This window comes from Nicotiana tabacum, chromosome 16 (assembly GCF_000715075.1).
Source record: "Nicotiana tabacum cultivar K326 chromosome 16, ASM71507v2, whole genome shotgun sequence".
NCBI lineage: Eukaryota > Viridiplantae > Streptophyta > Magnoliopsida > Solanales > Solanaceae > Nicotiana > Nicotiana tabacum.
In genome coordinates, this window is record NC_134095.1 from 62,651,823 (window position 1) to 62,664,332 (window position 12,510).

Consider the following 12,510-nt stretch of genomic DNA (forward strand, 5'->3'; position numbering starts at 1 on the left):
TGGGCCCCTAAATGTGACTTTATAAGTGAATCTGCAAGCTCAACAAAAGAGTTAATAGAGTTTTCAGGTAAGAGTGAGTACCATGTTAACGCCCGTTTCGTGAGAGTTTCGCCAAACTTTTTGACCAAGACTGATTCAATTTCTTGCTTGGTTAAATCATTGCCTTTGATCCCTGTGGTGAATGCAGTAACGTGATCTCGTGGGTTGGATGTCCCATCATATTTAGGGATATCAGACATTTTAAACTTTTTTGGAATTGGTAAAGGTATTGCACTTGGCTTCTAGGGTTATTGCCAATATTTGTCAATATCCACACCCTTGATTATTAGAGGTACGTCAGGTATTTGTTCTATACGCTCGTTTTGCTCCTTGGGTTGTTTCTGCAAAGTTAGTACTAAACTTTATAAATTAGAATTATTTGGTGTACCCGATCCTCCATCTCTGGATATTTTTGGCATTTCTCCACTTCTAGAATTGCCAAGCCTTGACCATGGATTTTCTAAGGTGGTATTCACCGATGGAGGAGTTTGTACAATGTTGTGCAACCCACTCATAAAAGCCCGTAGTGCTTCATTCACGTGTTGTGTAATCAACTGCTTCAAAGTATCTTGCTCGTTAGTTTGTTCACCTGCATGTTGCCCATCAGTGCGAGTAGCAGACCTTTCAGGTAAACTTTCTTATGAATATTGTGGAGTAGTTGTGGGTGTGTGATGTGGTAGAGATCCACATTGTTGATTCACCTGATCAATTTCATTAGCAGTAGACATGTTTTGTTGCTAAAACATGAAATTTGAAAAGTGAATAAATTATCAAATTCCCGGTAACGAAACCAATTTGCTTAATCCAAAAATAGTTTTTATGGTTAAAGCTAATATTAAGGAAAATCGTGTCACTGATAACCAAATTACTTCACTTTCTTAGTAATATAAAAATAAAGTAAACAATTAAAATAATAGGAAAAGGAAAGAAAACTTATTGTTGATTGCTAATATCCCCGAGAATTATGGATTGAAATCTTGAATAAAATAAAATAAAAAACTGATTGTATATCTATACTATATTAAAAGCACGAAGGCCTTTAGCAAAATGTCGTTCGCCTTTTTTACCATTTTAAAATAGAGTTCACACTGGACAAAATAGTCTTTTAATATATAACCTAATATTTAGGAATATTAATTAAATTATTTCTCTAATATTTAGGAATAGTCATAATTATTTTCCTAATATTTAGAATTACAAAATCAATTAAAGTTTATTGATTAAAATTTTCCATATTCGAACTATGTACAAACTTATATAATTAAAATTTTGAAATCGAGTAAGAGTTTAGTTATATAATTTATTTCCTTCTAGAATTTATTACTTCAACATCAAATATTTAACCAATAATTGTAATTCAATAGTAAAGCACGCTTTTGACTTAGATGTTTTCTTACCAAATAGTAGAACTTTTCACTCTTATTCGCAAGTGTCATATCAATTTGAAATTTAAAGACTAAAACAAATTTAAAATAAATTTCATTTAAAGAGTTTATTTGATGACACGTAAAAGAAAGAAGGACATTACTTTGAAACGGGAGGGAACACATTTTTGTCCAAAATAGCATGAAGATTCATGTTTCTTTTTCTTAACATAATATTTTCTCTCTTATATTTTGATTAAATTAAGTAACATCATATCTTATTTACTATGGAAGATGTGTTATTTTCAATTTCTTAATAGCTATACAAAGTTAAATCAGGATATTATCAGTTGGAAAGCATTTATAGTGAAATTTAGTTTATTTTAAACTATTTTGTTATTTACATATCTATCTATATCTATACCTATAATTATATCTATACTTATATATACCTATACTATATTAAAAACACAAAGCCCCTTAGTGAAATATCGTTTTCTTTTTTTATTCTTCGTAAGTGCATTTTAAGTTGGACAAAATTGTAAATACAAATAAAATTTATTTTTACACAATTCAAAATTGCGTATGGCAAAAAAGGAGAGAACAAGTGAGAAACTCATTTTTCAATTAATATATCCCAAACAAACATGATTGTCATTGGTTTAAAAGGGAAAAAAGAACCGAAAATTTAATATTTAATTTTCCTATTAAAGCCAAGCCAAATTATCATAGGTTCAAACAGAAAAAGAAGAAGAGATAATAAGCAGGAAACTATTATTTAATATCATTCATCAACCGAATTCGTTTTTGGGTGAAATTCTTAAATTAGAATTTTAAAACTAAAATTATCAATCTCTTAAATTGTATGTTTGAATATTGAAACCGGGAAGGAAGAATGATAATTTTTGAATTTGGAGTGATGAAATTATAAAACTAAAATATGTTTATAATTGAATATATTAACATAATCAACATTTATCATTTTTAGAAGCATATACTTTTATTTTATAAATTAAATATAATATTTTAATATTTTTTTTATTGAGATAGTGTACACGCGCAACGCGCGTATCATAAGACTAGTATTTAGAAATATTCAGATGATCCTACAAAATGAGGTATGAGTCCTTATATAAGGATACACAGTTGTAACGGTTTTCTTACTTAATTCTGGCTCGTTAATGGCATTAATTGCCTTGATTGTCTGTTACCGTATTTACTTGTAACGGATATGGCAATAATAAAGGATCGCACGTAATCAAAGCTAATGTTGATTTCCCTTCCATATTTACAACTGATTCATGAATTTTTCCCGTTTATGGTTTGCATACATCTCGTGCCTATTTTCTCTTTTCTAGTTGTTAGATCCGGTACCTTCTATGATAAATACCGTGGGTATTTTATCCGCGTCTTTCTTTATTGAGCCAATTATAAATGTCACCTGTCACCTCGTTGCTGGCTCACATGCGTGCCTTTTTTCCACCAATACATGGATATAGCTTATTGCTCCCTCTTACCCATGGCACCATTTCCCCAACTTCAAATGCCAAGCGCCAATAGACAATTTCGTCTTGAATAGACCCATTGAGTGTCATAGGTATAACTGCAAGCAAAACCATTGTCAGCTATTGAAAATGGTTGCTCTAATCAAGTAGTTCCATGCTTAAAAAGCACCGGGGAGTCGTTGGAAGATGCAAGAAAACTGTTTGATGAAATGCCTGAGAGAACTTTACCTTTGTACACTGCTTTAATAGGTTCTTGCTCTAAGTCTGACCAGTGGATAGACAAGGGCTTAATGCCAGATAATTATGTGGTCCCTATATTACTCAAGGCTTGCGCGGGGATGATATTATTTAAATCCGGGCAAATGGTTCATGCATTTGTAGTGAGAAAGGGTATAATTAAAGATGCTTTTGTCAGCGCTTATTCATATGTATGCAAATTGTGGAGAATTGGAGTCATCGGAGGGTTTATTTAACTCAATGGAAGAAAAAGATGTGGTTTCTTGGACTGCTTTATCATCTGCTTATATGAATGCAGGGCTCGTGGAGGAAGCAGAACGTCGATGGAGGATAATAGGGTAAAGCCCGATTTGATATGTTGGAATGCACTTGTGTCTGGGATATGCTAAGAATGGAAAGGTTGATCTAACTATAAGGTGCTTAAATGAGATGCAAAAGAATGGAATGAAACCTAAAGTTACTTCTTGGAATGGTGTAATTTCGGGATGTGTGCAGAATGGTTATTTTGAAAATGGCCTGAATGTGTTTAATGAGATGTTGCGGTCTTATGACCAACCTAATGTTGTGACAATTGTTAGTATTTTACCAGCATGTGTAGACTTGGGTGATCTGAAGATTGGGCAAGCAATTCATGCTTATGCGATTAAAAATGAATTTTGTGGTAATATTCACTTATTAATATGTATTCAAAATGTGGAAGAATTGATCTTGCAGAGTGTGTGTTTGTGAAGATAAAGGAGAAAACCACTGCTGTGTTGAACGAGGTGTTCGCTGCTTATGTTGATGAACATAAAATGGATGCTGCACATAGTACTCTTAAGTCAATGCAAGATTATGGCTTAAAACCTGATGAAGTTTTATTGAATACTCTTCTAGCCGGACACGCGAAATGGGGAAAAGAAAGAGGCTTATGAGTTACTATATATCTGAAATGGTCATTTGGGGTCTAAAGCCGAATCTTGCGTCTTTTAATGTACTCTGTATCTGGTTTCCAACAATCTGGGCTTAGTTATGAAGCTTTAAAAATATTCCAAATCATTCAATCATCTTCCAGCAAATATATAGCTGAGAAAGTGCCAGTTCCTTCAGTAAAGCCAAATCCTGTTAACATGCAGCTGGTGCTGATCTTACCTTACTGACGCAAGGAAAAGAAATCCATGGTATTGAGGACAATATCTTTATATCTAGTGCTTTAATTGACATGTATGCAAAATGCCATGATATAGCTTCTGCAATATGGAGGATAGAAACACAGTTATATGGATTTCTTTGATAGATGGCTTCACTAAAAATGGGCAGCCAAAAGAGGCCCTCATCCAAACTCAATGACATATCTCATACTTCTACCAGCATGTGGTGATAGGGGGGCTCTACATTGGTGAGAGGAGTATGTATAATATATATATATATATTATCAATTACTTCTCAATCCAAACTAGTTAAAGTCCACTATATGTATCCTCTATATCTATTCCAATCTATTCAGGCACATGTCCAAACATGAATTATTGATTATGCCTAACTACGAGTTCTCTAAAACAACAAGCTCTTTAATCTTTATGCCTATACAGAAATATCTTCAAACCGATATCTTTCTGTGCAATCTCTGAAAACATGATTCGCTTAGCCAAATGGTTTTTTCATATTAATACAAAAGAGAGTTCACAAGCCTTTTGACCAACAGCAAACAAGCACATTTTCTGTCAACAACCGGATTGAATTTCTTAAGATTAAAAGGAAGTATTCCCCTCTTTCTCAATTGTGTGATAGAAACAAAAAAGAAAAAGAATTAGGCGTAAATGATCGTATACTACCACTGAGGATAGCCTAGACTGAAGAGGATTCAAATCCTCTATATGAATGGAGGTGGTCTTCGCTCTTTAAAAGAATTGAATGTATCCCTGTGAAATTGAACTTAGTTATCATCAACTCCGGTAGTTGCTGCTGCGGATTTCTGTGCGACTGAAGAGGGTATCCTTTTGCCCGGTCCTGCTGAAACCTTAACCATTGCAGGCCTTAGCAGGCGGTCTCCAAGTAAAAACCCACGGCGGAATTCTTCTATTATTATTCCATCATTAAACTCCTGAGATTCCTCACGAGCAACAGCCTCATGTAGCTGTATCAAGAAAAGAAACCCATACTCCAAAGGTTAGTATTAACCAAGACATAACCAAATATATAACAACCCCCCCCCCCCCCCAACAAAAAAAAAACCCGCCCGAAAACAATATAAAACTAAATAAACAATGTCAAGTCAATGAATGTGCCAAAAGAAATGGAGTATAAGGGAGAGGAGGCATTGCATGAGGTAGATGTCACAGTCAAGGTTATTCTCAGAACAGAAGACACAGTCGACTTTGCAGCCAAATCTGCAGTTGAACATATTGTATGTATACATTGCTTTCGGTATCATCATCAAGCCATGTTGAATTAGCTCTTCATTGACCACTAGGCGTCTAGGCCACACCCTTAGGTGAAAGGATACTCTATTAAATTCATAAGTTGTAGCTTCAAAACTATATCAATCAATACATTTCAATTCCAAATTAGTGAGGTAGCCTACATAAATCTTCTACATCCATTACTCTAAACATGCACATTTCATTCCAATACTAAATCATTTGCTTTTTAAAGCATATTAGGGGTAAATCTCACCTTCATCTTACATGGTTAACTAGTTTAGTCCCAATTAGTGGTACCACTTTTTTTTAGAATGAAATTAGTTGGTACCACTTATATGGATTCTTTGTTTCTGTAGTGTTTTGATTTTTAGTTAAAAAACATTAACACAACTTCATAATATGATTTTACCATGTACTCTTTAGGTATCTTTAATCATCATATTGCCACACCTATGGCCTAGTACATCCGGAGGTCTACGTAAGGATTGGTGCATCTGGAGATGTACATACAACATGGCAATCTTCATAAACTATGATTCAATTAGTTCAGCGTCTCAATAAAAATTAGAACAGCTACTACTACCCCTAAATCCAGACAAGTTATGGTCCGCTATATGAATCCTTACTAACCATGTTTCACAATAAAAATTAGAAAAAGTATCTAAATAGTTCAAGTTTCTTAAGCAAATGTAAAACATGTACTAACATTTTAAATTAGTAGAGAAATCTTAATGTTGCCTTTTGAATTGAAACTTAATTTATTGATTAGGTCGAAACGGAATAAGATATAGAAAGAGTGCCACTATAAGGACTTATGGATTTTAATTTCAAGGATGTAAGGGCAGCCATAAATTATACATCCATTTTCCAATTAATATTTATTTAGTCAATGCTTTAAAAGATTCTTTCATAGTTCTGATGGAGCCAGTTATTCTAGCAAGACTGAGTTTTGAACAATTGAATCCCGGAGGAAAGAAGAAATATAGGTAGTAATGACTCATAGGTGTCAATAGGGTGACACATTTTGCCCACATGAGTGACATAGGTTTCCAAATTTAGGACATTTAAAGAAACTGGGCAGTGTATTTGACATGTGGTGATGGGCATGTCATACTAGAGTACCATGGATCCACAGCCATATTTTTGTTGGTATGCCTCCCTAGAATGTAATGTTAGCAGAAGTAAAGAGACTGGCTGCTCCCCCATAAAAGGGGAGAAATAATGACTTCATAGAGAGGGAGAGAAGGGATAACAGAGAGTCAGTAATTTCTTACCGCAGGATCAAATGGTTTGCCAACAGTTGGAACAACAGCGACACGCAAGCTCTTCATTATCTCCACGAATTGTTTGTATATTCCCTGGTAACTTGCATCAATTTTCTTTTCCATCTCAGTTTCTAGTTTGATCTGTCGCTTAGCTCTCTCAAAGTTATCAACCATGGGCAAGAGGCTCTCAATTATTTCCCCTTGAGCATTTGTCCTGATTGTTAGTCTCTCTTTCTCAGATCTTTTCCTAAAATTATCAAAATCTGCTTGCAAGCGGATATATTTTTCCTTCCCAGAATTGATCTCTGCTGATAGAGCTGAGACTTTTTGGGCCAAGTCATCTCTCTCCTTTTCCACCGAGGATATGGCTGCCTCAATTTCATATATAGCCTTTACATCTCCTACTAGGATGGCCTCCTTGTAAACTTGCATGAGGGACTTCAATCTAAATGAATATTCCTCATCTACTTCATCTTTTGACACTTCCAATTCACTGAGGCTATCCTCGTCATCACTCGTCTACAACAAAATTATTTTGTGTCATCATCAGTTTCACAATATTCTGAAAAGTAAAATCCTTTGATGAAGGAATATTAGAATTGTTGAGTTAGATTAGGTAACCAAGCGGATATCAACCATATAAAAGAACATAATCAACAAACATGAATATAGCTGTAATGAATGCAGCTCTTCAAAAAGATATCTAGGTAATCAATTTAAAACTCTAAATTTCAAAGTATAGTTTGTGAAAGTGAGAGTCGAAGTTTTTTCAAATATTCTTTTATACAAACACTTCAAAAGTGACAGGAAGTGCTCCTCTGTATGTCGTTGGTTATATGAACATACGAAAAATGAAAGGAATTAAACTATAACCCACAGTTATCCACCAATAACACAGTTAAATCCACAAGCAACAAATCTGAGGGTCAGCTAGTTGTTCACGGGAGACAAGTAAAACCCTGCTCATGAAGTGAACAGCTACAAAGGAGCTACTTGCGTACCACTTTTTCTGTCAAAGTAGCATTAGTCCTCCTACAATATTCATCCCCTACTCAATAACCAGGCCAACATCAACAACAACAGCATACCCAATGTATTCCGACAAGTGGGGTCTGGGGAGGGTATTATGTACGCAAGCCTTACCCTTACCTTGTAAAGGTAGAGAGGTTACTTCCGGTATACCCTCGGCCCAAGGAAAGCATTAAAAAAGAACCAATGTATATCAATAACCGATCATTACAGATGTAGTTCGCTCAGTAATGCCGTCAACTGAAACCCTCACCCTTTATATAACTGCCAATTGTCAACAGTATTTATCTCACAAAGCAACCAACATAAAACAATTAGGCACAATTTTTAGGTCATGTGATAGGAATATTTACATTATTTGCACCCCATAGTTAAGGAAATCAGCACCGTCTAGCATACACTGGAAGGAAAACACCAACCAACATTTAAATCAACAGAAACCAACACTTCAAATAAATTGGAACCGAAGACTAGGTCAAGTCATCAATTGCCACTTGTGCTTACTACTGAAGACAGATAACTTGGCTCTAGGACTAATTATCCTATTATCAAAAGCATTTAAGGGATAACAGTAAGTATGTTTTTATCAACAAAAAAAGAAGAAGAAAGTCTTAATCTTTCCCAGCGAATGCAACTATGCACAAAAGGGAGGTGAGGAAAAGTTGCTAATTTCCTATACTTGGCAAATTGATTCTCATTAAGACTACAAGCAGTTAATAAAAGATGAGATAAATTTTCTATAGCAACCCAATTATTAAACAACAAAAGCAAAGATAACTAAGAGGAAGTGAGTACTTGAGGAGCAGAGTCTTGGAACGAGAGAGAGGTTTTGAACAAGGAACGTCTGCTACGGTTGATAATTACAGAGTCCCATTTAGAGAGAGCAAATTTAGTGCTTTCAGAATGTTTGTTGAGGGGAAATTGGTGATGAGCGCATTGAAAACATTGAGCAAAAGGCTGAATTAAGGTTGTTGGGGCTTTAGAAACCGTAGAAGATGAAAAGCCAAGTGTGTAGAAAGTGTGAGAAAGAGGAGCCGAAGCTGCCATTTCAAACAGATAGAGATTCAGGTTTCTTTCGTTATAAAAAATACTTGGCTAAAACCCAAAGGGATTGGATCTTCTCCTCACACTGTGTTTGCTGTTTGGAAATTAGGGAAAATAGAGCAATTATTTGAATTGAAGTTGGAGTTGGAAAGTAACTTTTTTAAGGTGTGGTTAAAAATAAAAAGGTTTGTACTCCCTCCGTCCACTTTTGACTTTTTACGCCCCTTAAAAAATAATAAATAAAGTACTTAATTTACCATGACACTCATATTAATTGATGAATATTTTATTGGATTTGAGAAAATGATTTGAAATGGGTAATAAATACTATGGGTATAACAGGAATTTTTTTTGTCTTCTCTTGGTATGCGTAAAGTGACAAGTAAAAATAAAAATCTATTTTAGTATACATGCTAAGTAAAAGTGAACGGAGAGAGTAAAAGTTTAATACTCCATCCCGAACATAATAAGTAACTTTTTGATCTTTGGCACACCCTTAATAAAATACTAAATCCTAAAAAATAAATAAGTATTTTGACTAAGTTGCCCTTAATCAAAATTTGTATATTGTTAACTTAACAATAAGGGTGTTCGTAAAAATCCAAAAAAAAAAATCGAACCAAACCGATCAAAAAAACCGATACTTTTTAGGTTTGGGTTGGTTTTGGTTTTGTGTTTTAAAGACTTATCAAATATTATTTGGTTTTGGTTTTAATCAAAGAATAACAAAAAAACTGAACCAAACTGACTATAGAAGTAGATATTTAAATTTATTATTACATCTATGTATTTTTATATAAAGTTTTTAAAATTTTATGATACATATTAGTTGTTTGTATTTTTAGTCTAGTTCTTTGCTATTATAATAATCTAATTTTTTGCTTTTACATCTAGTTTGATTGGTAGTTTTCTTTCGCTAAGTACAAGAATTTATTTCATGTTAAAAATAATCGATTTTTAATTGATACTTAAATTAATCATTACTATTTAATTCAATTATCATCAATATATCTTGGTAAATGATAGATTTCTCAAAGAGCAATCGATTTGATAGTGTTACGTTGAAAATGTAGTCGCCGGAATATGTGTTTGATAATGTGTGTCTCATATTTAAGAAAAAACTTGATAAATAACCAAAAAACCGACAAAAATCGAATCGATAAAAAATCAACTTAATATTGGAAGAACCGACTTATTTCGCTTGGTTTTCTTATAAGGAAAAGCCAAACCATGAACACCCCTACTTAACACATTGAGATATGTAAATAAGGTCAAATTTAAAAAATTAAAGTTAATTCTTTTTTGATTATGTGAAAAGGACACTTATTTTGAACTAAAATAAAATAGCCAACAGGTTAGTTATTATGGATAGGAGGGAGTACTACGAGTAGTATATTTATCACATTAATTTCACTTGCAAAAAATATATAGTTACAAAAACTGAATAGTTCACTGAAAGTTAAAATGCACTTTCAAACACTCTTTCAGTATTTTACTTGAAATTTTAATATACGATGTTCATTATTTGCTAATATACATGACTAAACTAATATTCTTTGCAAATGCACATAGATGGCTTTTAAAATTTGTGGCAAAATATATTATTGTACTTTTGTGGATATAAATTATCTCATTAAAAATAAAATGAGCCATTCAAACTTAAGTTATTTTTAAATATAAAACATGTCATTTATTTTGAATACGATTTTTAAATAATTTGTGACAGATGCCTCCAATATTTGATATTATTGAAATAATATTTCACAGACATCGGGTGTGTTTGGTATGAACGAAAAAAAAATTCATAAAAAATATTTTCCCGAAAAATGAGTAATTTTATCACTTATTTTTCCTTGTTTGGCCGGTTAAGTGAAAAACTTTTTGCGAAAAATATTTTATAGTGTTTGGTTAGAGTATAAAATAATTTTAGAAAAATAATTTTTTATGCTACTCTACTCAACCACCTTACCCAAAATCCCATGTTTTTTGTACTCCCCCCTCCCCCCAAAACCCCCAACCCTCCGGACTCTATTTTCTTTAAGAATTTAATTATTCTTTTCAAAATTCACACAAACCCAAAGGAACTAATGTGATACTTTACTTTTTCACACAAAAATAACATTGAAATTTAGCTCTTTAACTAAAAAAATACTTTATTTTGTTGAAAAGGAAAGTATCTTTTCTACACATAAAAAGAAATTACTCATTTTGTTGAATAAAAGAAAATACTTTTTCTCCATCATGGAAAGAATATAGTCGTTCTATTAAAATGAAAGAAAATATTTTTTTTGCATCAAGAAAAGAATATACTTAGTTTTGAAATGAAAGAAAATACTCTTTCTACGTCATGAAAAAAATACTTTTTTTGTTGAAATGAAAGAAAATATTTTTTTCTACATCATGAAAAGAAAATGTTTATTTTGTTGGAAAAAAAATACTTTTTGTATTTCAGGAAAAGAAAATGCTTAGTTTATTGAAATGAAAGGAAATAATTTTTCTACATCATAAAAAGAAAGTACCCAGTTTATTGAATTAAACTTTTTCTACATCATGAAAAGAAAGTACTCATTTTGTTAATTTATTTTTCTATTTCAGGAAAAGAAAATACTTAGTTTGTTGAAATGAAAAAAATACTTTTTTATATCATGAAAAAAAAGTATTTGTTTTGTTGAAATGAAAGAAAATACGTTTTTTATATCATGAAAAAAATATCCATTTTGTTGAAATGAAAAAAATACTTTTGCATTTTGCTTCATCAGGTCCCACCCTCTTTTACAAAACTAATTATGTCATGTATTACAACTAGTACAACTTCAATTTTGATTAATAGTAATCCTACAGACTACTTTATACCCACCTGAGGTATTAGACAGGGAGACTCATTATCACCTTATTTATTTATTCTATGCTTAGAAATGCTCTCAAGAAAAATTAATACATTAGTTGACTATCATGCTTGGATACCAGTCTCAATAGGTAGTCAAGGACCTTAGTTATCTCACTTATTTTTTGCTGATGATATTATTCTTACATCAAAAATTACAGATAAATCTTGTCAAGCTATTTTCAGTGTTGTTACTCATTTTACTTATCATTCAGGCCAAACTATTAATTTTGATAAATCAAAAATATTTTCCTCCAAAAATTGCTCACCTAATATAAGAACTACTATACTACAAATCTTCCACATGAATGAGGGAAAAAGCTTTGGGAAATACTTAGGATTCCCAATTTTTATTGATAAGCCTTCTAAAAGGGATTACCAATTCCTAATAGAAAATTTTAAAAATAAATTAGCAGAATGGAAAACAAATTTTTTAACAAAAGCAGGAAAGACTACTCTAATCCGTTCAACTTTAAATACTCTTCCTAACCATATTATGCAGTATATTAAAATACCTTCTTATATACTTACTTATCTCAATCGTTATCAACGTATTTTTCTATGGGGCACAACTCCTACTAAGAAAAGATTACATTTAATCAAATGGACTACCATCACACAGCCACTTGATAAAGGAGGGTTAGGAATATCTTGCTTTAAAAAATCAAGCTTTGCATGCAAGTCTTGCATGGAGACTATTTCAAAATCCTAATTAACTATGGGCACAAGTTTTATTATATG

The 12,510-nt window shown here is 32.5% G+C and overlaps 2 protein-coding genes across 2 annotated transcripts; one reads left to right on the forward strand and one right to left on the reverse strand.

Annotated features, from left to right (window-relative positions):
- The first annotated feature begins 3,310 nt into the window (after nt 1-3,310).
- On the forward strand, nt 3,311-4,059 carry LOC142170266 (pentatricopeptide repeat-containing protein At3g22150, chloroplastic-like). Its single transcript, XM_075232135.1, has 3 exons — nt 3,311-3,483; nt 3,562-3,806; nt 3,860-4,059. Exons 1-3 carry the CDS (start codon nt 3,311-3,313, stop codon nt 4,057-4,059), a joined length of 618 nt encoding a protein of 205 aa, XP_075088236.1.
- Nucleotides 4,060-4,737: 678 nt separating this feature from the next.
- Nucleotides 4,738-8,991, reverse strand: LOC107765781 (uncharacterized). The gene is made up of 3 exons (XM_016584469.2): nt 8,637-8,991; nt 6,822-7,331; nt 4,738-5,261 (listed from the first exon to the last, which is right to left on the reverse strand). The coding sequence occupies exons 1-3, from the start codon at nt 8,886-8,888 to the stop codon at nt 5,061-5,063; spliced, it is 963 nt and encodes a 320-aa protein (XP_016439955.2). The 5' UTR covers nt 8,889-8,991; the 3' UTR covers nt 4,738-5,060.
- Between the last annotated feature and the right edge of the window lie 3,519 nt (nt 8,992-12,510).

Coding starts and splice junctions, on each gene's coding strand:
- LOC142170266 (XM_075232135.1), top strand. CDS start 3,311: ATGCTTTTGTCAGCGCTTATTCATATGTATGCAAATTGTGGAGAATTG. Junction 3,484..3,561: donor CGTCGATGGAGGATAATAGG/GTAAAGCCCGAT, acceptor TCTAACTATAAG/GTGCTTAAATGAGATGCAAA. Junction 3,807..3,859: donor GATTAAAAATGAATTTTGTG/GTAATATTCACT, acceptor TTGATCTTGCAG/AGTGTGTGTTTGTGAAGATA.
- LOC107765781 (XM_016584469.2), bottom strand. CDS start 8,888: ATGGCAGCTTCGGCTCCTCTTTCTCACACTTTCTACACACTTGGCTTT. Junction 7,332..8,636: donor TCCAAGACTCTGCTCCTCAA/GTACTCACTTCC, acceptor ATTTTGTTGTAG/ACGAGTGATGACGAGGATAG. Junction 5,262..6,821: donor GCAAACCATTTGATCCTGCG/GTAAGAAATTAC, acceptor TTCTTGATACAG/CTACATGAGGCTGTTGCTCG.